The sequence below is a fragment of the Argentina silus genome, assembly GCF_951799395.1.
Source record: "Argentina silus genome assembly, chromosome: 15".
NCBI lineage: Eukaryota > Metazoa > Chordata > Actinopteri > Argentiniformes > Argentinidae > Argentina > Argentina silus.
In genome coordinates this window covers 12,207,653-12,218,863 of record NC_139669.1, presented here as the reverse complement: position 1 = coordinate 12,218,863, position 11,211 = coordinate 12,207,653, and the positions used below count along the sequence as shown (strand labels likewise).

Genomic DNA, 11,211 nt, shown 5'->3' with positions numbered 1-11,211 from the left:
AATTCAACACCCCTAGGGTGTGGGCCAGCAACATTCTACACACAGGTCAGAAATAAACCTATTCCCCCCACACATTAACAAACAGCGGAAATATGTGGGTTTCAAATATGTGTGTGTGTGTGTGTCTCTGAATGTGTGTGTGTTTGTCTGTGAGTGTGTGTGTGTGTGTGTGTGTGTGTGTGTGTGTGTGTTTACTTGCGATCTCAGGGTTAATAGCAGAGGATACACAGTATGCAAGCTAAGCCGATTACTGGGTGCATGGTGGTGGAGATAGATGCATACAAACCTGCAGCACACAAACTCTCTCAGTCCTGCAGCACACAGATACAGCCTCCTAAAGTTCAACTCAGCAGAGCAACTCATGGACCTCGACTCCACTAGTAAGACATTAGAGTAAGAGCAATATGTATGAAGTATTGAATATTATAGCTCATAAAGTACATGCCCATAAAGTTGAGTGCAAACCCTGCATAGCAATACATCAGTCTAAGATGTGACATAATGCTATAGCCTCCAGGACTCTATTAGTGGAGGTATAAAGTCATATTTAGCAGGCTTGTTATGCATGAAAAATCAATTAAGTGTCTAAATAGGTCATTTACAGCTCAGCTGTAAAAAAAATATACATGAGTGTGTGTGTGTGTGTATACAACAGGGAGGTTGTGTGTGTGTGTGTGTGTGTGTGTTTGTGTGTGTGTGTACACATGTTGGGAGCATGTGAGTGTGAATGGGGGTTTGTATGCTAGTGATGTACATTATGTGTACATCAGTGCTGTGTTTCCTCTCCTGTGTGTGTGTGTGTGTGGGGGGGGGGGGTACGCAGTAGGGATATGGTGGTCGATGGTTACCTGGCATGACCTGTTTGCGCTGTGAACTTTTGGGTTGAGCTCTCGAATGGATCAGCTGTGCAAGCATTTTGTCAGTATTACAAATAACTAAAGTGCAAATGAGTGTACCTCCGACCGATACTATCAACAACCCAACAAAATAAACCAATCAATTGGGGAGTGCCGATGCGCACCCATATACCGCTGCGCCTGGGCGTAGGACTCGACCATATAGGGTTTGGGTTTCGTATTGATCTTTCCGTAGGGCTGTCCTGGCGAGGTAATAGTTTACAATTTTATAAATGTTTGTATAATGTTTTCTAAAATGACTACCTTATGTAAAACTCGGGCGCGTGAGATTGCGCCCAAGGGGGGCGGGACAAACGCGAAACTTCCCAATGTCGGAGAGCGCGCGCAGATATCAACCTCCCCACGCGCGGCGCCCAGAAAATGTTTCTCTAATTTCTGCCTGTCGAATACTGCGTTGTTCATCAATTACCTGTGTTTTTATCTGAAGGGCATTCCCTATGCGCTGATGTATAGATGAGTCTCGACGGGAAACTCACTGTTACGCTTCTGCTGGTCCTTATAGTGCAAGGTAAGCGGACGCATTTTGAAGTGTTGGGGATTTCGTATGTAATAGAAGAGAGTTTGGGAGCATATAGAAGTCATAAGTAGTGAGAAAAGCATGGAAGCGCAGACTTCAGCATAGCTTAAATACAGATAAATTAAAACAGAAGATTACCATGCTTTTTTGCGTTTTTGAAAAAGGGTTCATGCCATGCCCTTCTTTCAATTTGCAGCACGTCCCGTCGGGAAACTCAACCGACATCTCCCAGCAAAACTCACATGGCTTCAAATAGATTTTGATACATTCTTTTGTGTGTTTTTAATGTTTTTCTACGTGTATGTAGAAGTTCAGTTTTAATGTCTGTTTCTGAAATTAAACCTCCGTGGAAAGTCCACTACGGCCACACATAGATTAGGTTACAACTTTTTCAAAACGATTGATGATGCTTAAATATGATAGAATGCAAGGTTATTTCGATTAAACTATGTGATATGAAAACAACTGATGTCCACTTGCGGATATATTAAGAGGAACATAACGGCACCTGGCATGGTACGGATGGATTGTTATCCCGGTGCTCGTGACATGTTCCATCATTAATATCCCGATACGTCAGCGACGACCAGCCATCAGCAGAGCGCGCATTCACGCGCACCGAACATGCGTGGCACACGTTTTCTTGCGTGTTGTGTCCATTGATTCGTACACTTCAAACGATGTGTGTGTGTGTGTGTGTGTGTGTGTGTGTGTGTGTGTGTGTTTGTAACTTACTTACGTATCACTTCAGTTGTGTATATATAAGCCACCAGAGATGAAAGTCACAAACAAGCGTCATGCATCCAAACCATGGAGCAATTGTGCCAATCATGGCGCATTGTAGCATATAAACTACATATCACACCTGGCTGGGTTGTGCTATATTTGTTGAATATATTGTGTATCACTATGTGTATTTTAGATTAGAACTGGGTTAGATGTAGGTTATATGCAGATGCTGTTACTTCACTGAGGTGATAGGTCAACAGACCCAAGTAGAGTTAAGAGCCATTAGGTAGGCTAGACTTGTTCAGGTTCAGGTTCAGGTTACTTTATTTGTACCTGTAGGTAGATTTGTTTTGCAGTAAACGAGTCATCCATGTCATGACATGACAGGAGACAAACATAAATAAAAGTACTCAATGTTCCAATCCTCACTAAAAACTAAAGATAAAATAATAAAATAATCTGTGCAATGTTGCTACGACTTGTTTATCTGAGTGATGGCTGCTGGAACAAAGCTTGTGTCTCAGACCCAGACATTCAGGGTAGGGACTAGGACCAGACCAGACCAGACCAGACTAGTGCACCTTATGACCCTTGTACAGTCTATTTGTATGTTCTACTCTCTTCGGTTCTAGCTCTACATTGTAAATCTACTCGGCTCAGTTTTTAATTCATGTAATGTACGTTCTGTGCTCTGTTCCTCAGCTCTAGGCTATAACCAGTTGTGTGTGTCTCTCTGTGTGGGGGTTCCATCCTGTAAGACTCTGTCCTGTGGGTTCTCTAAGACATTCTGATCCGCTGTGTCTCAGTTCCAAAACCCCGTCCCCACGGACCACCCTAGGGACAGCTGCTAAGTGCCTTATTGTCAGATCCACACTCCGTCCACCAGCAGTGAGAGACTGGGGCTCCCGGCAGACACTCTCTCATAGTGTTAGAGGCAGTCAGTGGTTAGTCTGGAGGGGTGGGGTGTGTGGGGTGTCTATCTCCTACAACCAACAGGATTGGTTGACTGCACTGTCCTTGAACTGTTATGAAGTGTCATGGTGTCATTATAAGATGTTGCCAGGTGGTTGTACAGCATCTCAGCTTTGCTTAGCAGGGTATCTTGAATCTTCATCAGAGCTGTACTGCTTGTGCAGTCGTGTTTATTCCTGTGGTGAAGTGAAAGTATAGTGTGAGCAGTTATGCAACAGTTATTTAGATATGAGTCATATTGCAAGTGGATTGAATTGTGAATTGCGCACTAACCTGTGATGCAGGGATGTCACATCTCCCTATCTACACCCTCCCTCCCTCCCTCTCTTCCTCCCTCCTTTACCCCAGGCAGTAGTAGGCATGGTGAATGGTTAAGATAAGGGTAAGTTGTCAGGGGAAGACATTAGAAAATAATTATTTGCAAAACAAAAACAATTATTAGCAAATTGTCAAAGTTGTTACTGGACACCAGGACACCAGTACACGCAATTACGATTTCAGTAGGAGACCAGTCTGGTTTGTGTGTGTGTGTGTCGCCAGGCTTTGTCTGATCAGGGCTATATCCTGATCGTTGGTAGAGTACACACTCTCAGTGGGGGTCCATTCATCCCCCCATACAGCGGCATTAGAGCAGGTATTGTCTCAATCCCGTGGAGTGTGTGACAGAGAAACGGCTAATCCTGCAATCCTGGAATCCTGGGATTTTATTTTTTTTCTGCACCTTTACAACCCTAGTCTAAAGTCTGAACCTTTAGCAGACCTAGAATGGACCACTCACAGCTGTGGTTCCTCTCCCACCAATCCTACAGTAATACTACAGCTCAAATAGCCTTTTCATGGTGGGTGTCTGTCGTGTGTGTGTGTGTGTGTGTGTGTGTGTGTGTGTGAGAGAGAGAGAGAGTCAGTGGCTTGAGGATCCTGTTAACACGATTGCCGTGCAATTATTGCAGATACTCTGCAGCACTTCGCTCCTAGACTGGAATCAGGACTGGCGTAGTGTGTGTGTGTATGTGTGTGTGTGTGTGTGTGTGTGTGTGTGTGTGTGTGTGTGTGGTGTGTGGTGTGTGTGTGTGTGTGTGTTTGTGTGTGTGGTGTGTGTGTGTGTGTGTGTGTGTGTGTGTGTGTGGTGTGTGTGTGTGTGTGTGTGTATGTGTGTCTAAGAGTGAAGTGCTGCTGAGTATCTGTGCAATAATTGCACTGCAATCGCGTTAAGAGGATCCTCAAGCCAGTTCCGCACGCGCACACACACACACACACACACACACACACACACACACACACACACACACACACACACACAAACACACACACGACACACCCACCATGAAAAGGCTAGTTGAGCTGCACGCACGAACACACACACACATGCAAAAAATAGGAGCCTTACTCCCCCCTCAGCCCCCCACGGCTTGGCTTAAACCTCCCCCCCCCCCCCCCAACCAGTCCTCCTTCCCCTCCCTCCTTTCCATGATTCCCCTGAGACATCCCAGTCTTCCGTGCGGTGGACACTATGAGTCACAGCCGGGGATACAGAGGGAGAGGAGAGGATGGAGGGATGGAGGGATGGAGGGATGGAGGCAGCCCTAAAGAAGGCAATGAATACTCTAGATGAGTAAAGGGAGAAGAGAGAAGTTCTGCCGTGGCTGCCTACTTACATCCATATGCCAGTCCTGATTCAACTCAGTAGTACTCACAAATGGTAAAGTCTGACGTTTTCTGTTGTGCTCTGCAGTGCAGGGACAGTGAGCCTCGTGGTATCCCATCCAAGTGTGTGTGTTTGTGTGTGTGTGTGTGTGTGTGTGTGTGTGTGTGTGTGTGATATCTGTCTGTCTATGTCTTTGTGTCTCTGGTGTGGGAGTGTGAGAGGTTCAGTAGAAGGGCACTTTGGGTCACATGGAATAGCGTTTCTGTTTTTGTCGGTGAACTTTCTGTGACCCCAGGTAGCAGACATCACATCCTCAATGTGGACAGACAGCAACACGGGAACAGATACGAGCAATATGAAGGACATGTTCATCAAGGGCGGATGGATAGAGAGACACGTGACACACACACGCAGACAGCCTATCAAAGACCCTCGAGAGCCTCTCTCTCCCTCTCTCCCCTTGTGTCTCTCTCTCTCTCTCACTCACACACAGTCTCTCAGACCAATCAAAGCCTTCTGCTTATTGTTGGACATAATTATAGTAGTTCCTTCGGAGTCGATGCCCAGCCCCACGTCTCATGTCCGATCCTGTGAAGCACACACGTGATCAAAGGCCTGGGTCTCTGTGGACTGAGCTTTGGACTCCATTAGCAGAGAGTCAGTTTATCTGGACTGAGAGACAAAGGAGTCTCCAGTATTAGGTTGCAGAGGAGAAAGGTGATAGGTTATTGCTGTATTAACTTACTCTGATATAAGGACCCTTCAGATGTGCACAATCAAGAGAAGTAGGGGAGTTTTAACTATACTAGCAGAGTAAATGTACTTTCTTCATTTTCCACTGCGAACAAAAGGTCCAATTAATTAACAGATTATAATTGCCCTCCTTTCCCCTACCAAATTAGAGGCTTAAATAAGGTTCTCGGAGCGCGGCGAATCAGAGGCATGTTTGAATGCACCTAGTGAAGGCGAAAATTACAGGGTATTCCTCTGGAGAGAGGCTTTTTCATTAGGCTTTAAGACTTAGCTGGCACTGTTTGAAATGACCTCGGGAAACTTCAGCAAAGTTTGCCTGTGATCAAACTTCACCGTTATGCAGGAGTTTTACCACTCTGCCACATTGATCTCCATGGCAATCACATGACAGACTTCTGGGAAATGTGGTTCTCAAGAAAACATTAACATTGACATTGTCATTTGGCTCAGATACTGTGGATTTAACTATCATGTTGTGTTGTGTTTCATATTCTATCAGTCTTAAGTTACTTGTGAGGCATCTTACAATGGCACCAGTGAGCTACTGTATGTACTGTATATGCTAAATCTTAATTGAAAGGTATATTTGTAAGAATTATGTGGAAATTATGTTCCTCATAATCCTCATAATCTCTCGATTGAGATTCTGGGGACGCAGGAAGTAAAAAGTGTGGACGGCAACTCTCCACCCCCCTAAAGTGTTTTACTCATGATGCCCCTCCTGTTCCGACCTGCTGTAAGTCTATGATGTTTACAACATGATTTGCTCGCATTGCACAAAATGAAAACATGGGGTTGGCTGAATATGTTTTAGATGCCATGCAAGTACATTCAATTCCCTGATGGAAAAAAGATCTGGTTCAAATCCCCGCCTCCACCTACTGAACTCTGTTTCGTGGATAGAATCGTTGGTGCTGGTGAAATTCAGCAGATGCATCTGTCTCCCAGCACCACTTCCATCAGACTCTCCATTTAAATAGTCTGACTTAGTGAGTCGACACTCATCATGAAACAATGAGCACACACATAAGGTTCAACATGAGTACAAAACAACACAGATATGCTTTTCCAAAAATAAGTCACTGCACAAAAGTTATTGGGTATGCCGTCTTTTAAGATGTGTGAGTTTTGACCTTAGTGTCTAAGGACGGTGTGTGTTTTGGCAGGGCAGAATGTGTGGTAACATTACCCCAGATGTTGTGTGTTACGTAACTGGCTCAGTTTGGAGAGGACAGGATGATGAGTGTGTGTGTGTGTGTGTGTGTGTGTGTGTGTGTGTGTGTGTGTGTGTGTGTGTGTGTGTGCGAACTTGAGGTTATAATCTATAATCTAACAGATGCTATCTCAAACTGACCTCACTGTCTCTCAAAAAAACAACCAATAGGAAACTAAATATATTCGATATAAACTTCACAACTGTTAAAAGTATGGTTCTGATGCGGCCCAGTTGGTCACGGTGCCGGCTACCGTAGGGTCATGAATTCAATAACCGCACAAGACCACATGCCTTACTAACTGAATACAAGTTGAAACTGCAACATCACGCTGGGTAAAAGTGTCCCCATAAAAGACTGTTTTATTTATTCATTGTCTGAAATGTGTTGGTGCTGTTTGTGCCCTGTTTGCACTTTCACTTTTGAGCCCTTTCATATAGACACATCAACTCCAGCAGTGACCTCTCCTCTGTAGTGTCAGTAGAATGGTGGTCAGGGGAAGCTGGTGAAGGTGGAAATCATCACTGGGCTCATTGTAAGCTTGTCCTCCGATTTCTACCTCTGCCAGCCTCCCCTGATGCTGGTGCAGTGGCGTTATACAGACAGGCTACGGGTGTTGCTGGTGAACTAGTGGAGCGGTGGGTGCTCCTGGAATGGGCAGACTTAGACTGTTAGAGAGGCTGGTGCTCCGTAAAGGCTGTGTTTAATTAAGCAGAAGAGAGTTGAAGGGAGTGGGGGGAATAGAGGAGAGGGAGAGGGAGAGAGAGGGGGTGAAGGACAAGGAAATGGAGAGCAGAGGGAGAGAGTGAGGTGAAATTACGAGACTGGTGTCCTTTAAAGCCATCGGCATGGCCGGGGCGTAGAAGTCTGTTGGTCCCAAGTGAGGCACGATTTTCTGCTCGGACAGGCGTGGGTTCCGTGCAAGTCACCAGCAAGGTTTCTTTTTTATTTATTTTTTTACACAAAGTGACCTTCAACCCTACTTTGCCAGGTACACTCAGCATTTGACGGGGACACAGAACACGTACACACACACACACACACACACACACACACACACACACACACACACACACACACACACACACACAACACACACACACACATACAGTACACACACACACACAAACAAAGGGCACACCTTTCCTGTTTGGCTGAAACTGTCTGGTTTGCTAAAAGCTTCCACATGCCTTCCCCTGTATATACACAGTTCCACCATATTTCCACCACCCACTGCCTTCTTTCAGGAGCAAAGAGATTACTATAGATTATAACATTAACATGGTCTAAGTGATGAAATGAGGTTGAATCTCCCAGACAAGATCACTAAGTTCCTCACTTGATGATAAAGATAGAACCTCTTCTTTTTCTCTCTCTCTCTCTCTCTCTCTCTCTCTCTCTCTCTCTCTCTCTCTCTCTCTCTCTCTCTCTCTCTCTCTTTTTCTCTCTCTTTCTCTCTCTCTTTCTCTTCTTCACAGACTGTTTCTCATCCAAAGGGGAGGACAGGCTATTCCGAAGGTTATTTCGGAGATACAACCAGTTCATCCGACCGGTAGAGAATGTATCTGACCCTGTCACTGTGGAGTTTGAGGTCTCCATATCCCAACTGGTCAAAGTGGTGAGAGACTAACTTATACTACATCATAACTGTTGAGAATATCAATGTTTCTTTCCATATTTTCTAACATGACAATCACAGTATAACTACCTGAGCACTTGCATACTATAGCGTCATGTTACTCTCATTCTCTCCTCTCAGGATGAAGTCAATCAGATTATGGAGACCAATCTATGGCTAAGACATGTAAGTGAAGTTAACATCTGACCTGGGAGCTGTTGTACTGTAGTAACCAGACAGTTGAGTAGCTCATAGAGAAAGCTATTCTAAATGATCTGGGATCTGTTTCTCCTCTCTCTTGTTCTAGATCTGGAATGACTACAAGCTGAAATGGGCACCTGTTGAGTATGATGGCATTGAGTTCATACGTGTGCCATCAAATAAGATCTGGAGGCCAGACATTGTCCTCTACAACAAGTGAGCATGCCTTAGATACAGTACCTACATTATGCAGATTTCCCTTAAAGCCCTGCATCACAGCCAGTGCAGCATGTCCCAGAGACCATTTTAATTGGGTGTTTAATTATGTACATGTCTTGCATGTTACCTATCAAACCAAAACCCAGCAAAGGCACTGGAGGCTGAACAAGTTTTATGTCGTCGTAAGAAATGGTAGTATCGCTTGTGTCTGCTAAATGCTACACTAACTACAGTATTCTATGTTGCCTTGTCTGTCAGTGCTGTTGGTGATTTCCTGGTAGAGGACAAGACCAAAGCCTTGCTGAAGTTCGACGGCACCATCACCTGGGTTCCCCCCGCCATCTTCAAGTCCTCCTGCCCAATGGACATCACCTACTTCCCCTTCGACTACCAGAACTGCTCCATGAAGTTCGGCTCCTGGACCTATGACAAGGCCAAGATCGACCTGGTCCTCATTGGGTCAAAGGTCAACCTCAAGGACTTCTGGGAGAGCGGCGAGTGGGAGATCATCGACGCGCCGGGCTATAAGCACGACATCAAGTACAACTGCTGCGAGGAGATCTACCCGGACATCACATACTCCTTCTACATCCGCCGCCTCCCTCTCTTCTACACCATCAACCTCATCATCCCCTGCCTCCTCATCTCCTTCCTCACGGTCCTCGTCTTCTACCTCCCCTCTGACTGTGGAGAGAAGGTCACCCTCTGTATCTCTGTCCTCCTCTCCCTGACCGTGTTCCTCCTGGTCATCACAGAGACCATCCCCTCCACCTCCCTGGTCATCCCCCTCATCGGAGAGTACCTCCTCTTCACCATGATCTTTGTCACCCTGAGCATTGTCATCACCGTCTTCGTGCTCAACGTCCACTATCGCACGCCCATGACCCACACTATGCCCGCCTGGGTCCGCTCCGTGTTCCTGGGGTTGCTGCCCAAGGTGATGCTGATGAGGAGGCCCCCAGACCAAGGCTGCTCCTCCTTCGGAGAGAGTGGTGGTGGTGGTGGTGTTGGTGTTGGTGGTGGTGGTGGTGGTGGTGGTGGTGGTGGTGGAGGAACGGGAGGGGTGAAAAGCATTGTGGGAAGGAAGAAGAGAAGAAACAGCGGAGGAGGAGGAGAAGGAGGGGGGTGTCAGCAGGCAGACGGGGGTGCGGTCGGGGGCGGGGGGGCCATGAACTGCGTGGAGTATGGGGAGCCGCCGAAAAGGAAGTTCCCCTACAGGGGGAAGGAGGTTCCCACACCCATAGCACCGCCGATGCCTCCCGTCCCCCCTGTGCCCTCCGTGCCCCCTGAGCCCGAGCTGCCCAAGCTCCCTCGGGCACTGACCGCCCCGCCATCCATCAACGCGGTGGTGGCCTTCTCTGTGGTGTCTCCGGAGATCAAGCAGGCCATCGAGAGTGTCAAGTACATTGCGGAGAACATGAGGACACGCAACAAGGCCAAAGAGGTATGATCTTCTACCGTTGTTGTGTTCATTTGTGTTATTACACGGTTACTGTACAGCCAATCTCCCCGACACCAGAATCTCCTCACTTGTCGACTCCGGTTTAACAAGTCCCCCACCAGTGCCACCCACAGAACGCCGCACGCACCTCCCCCTCCCCCTCCCCCTCCCTCCCACCTGTGTGCCGGTTTTGAAGCTCCTCCTTTTGAAGACAAGCCTCACATTCATGTGATTAGTCAAGTACAGCCCCCTTCTAGGCCACAATGAAAGTGATTTTTTGTCCAGGCGTAATGCAAGGCATGATCGCCTGGGTACGAGTTTACTATTTAGTTATATGCCTTCCAGTTTCAGTTATCACAAATGACTTAAGTCGACATATGACCCCAATAGAGTATTGCACAGTTTAATACCTTACATTTGGTTATTACATAGTTATTGAACAGTTACTACACAGCCTCAGCCAAACATCCCTACAAGCTGAGGTTTTGGATTCTATCCTTAAGAGAGAACTAGAGCGAGGAGAAGCATTCCTTAATATTTCTCCTTTCCTGCGGTGGTGTACAGTACAGTACATAAGCAGTTATTGGACTTGGAATTGCCAAATATGCTGGGCCAAGCACTTATGAAATGCCACAGCAGAGTCCACACACACACACACACACACACACACACACACACACACACACACACACACACACACACACACGCACAGGATCACCTGGTTTAATCTAAATTGTGTTCTATCCTCTTACGTGGAGGCTATAATAGGAGTATAAAGCTTTTTGCGAGTGAGAGCTTTAGTCTCTCTCTCCCTCTCTCTCTCCCTCTCTCTGCGCTTGCCTGATATGTTTGTTGTTGTCTTTTCTTAGTAAGGCCCCAGTGTTTAAATGATGCATACAGAATGGCCATATCCTTTCAGAAGACAATGGCATTATTTCACCCTGAAACCAGCAAGCCACATCTGGCTGCTTCTGGAATAAACACA

The 11,211-nt window shown here is 46.4% G+C and overlaps 1 protein-coding gene across 1 annotated transcript in view; it reads left to right on the top strand.

Annotated features, from left to right (window-relative positions):
* Positions 1 to 1,370: 1,370 nt before the first annotated feature.
* LOC310815726 (neuronal acetylcholine receptor subunit alpha-3-like) overlaps positions 1,371 to 11,211 on the top strand; it is a gene marked incomplete at both ends in the record, with an annotated part of 30,223 nt that continues 20,382 nt past the window's right edge. The window contains 5 exons of the mRNA XM_083685621.1: positions 1,371 to 1,425; positions 8,226 to 8,365; positions 8,507 to 8,551; positions 8,673 to 8,782; positions 9,044 to 10,229. Coding sequence (XP_083541747.1) covers positions 1,371 to 1,425; positions 8,226 to 8,365; positions 8,507 to 8,551; positions 8,673 to 8,782; positions 9,044 to 10,229 — 1,536 coding nt within the window. The remainder of the gene's footprint in view (positions 1,426 to 8,225; positions 8,366 to 8,506; positions 8,552 to 8,672; positions 8,783 to 9,043; positions 10,230 to 11,211) is intronic.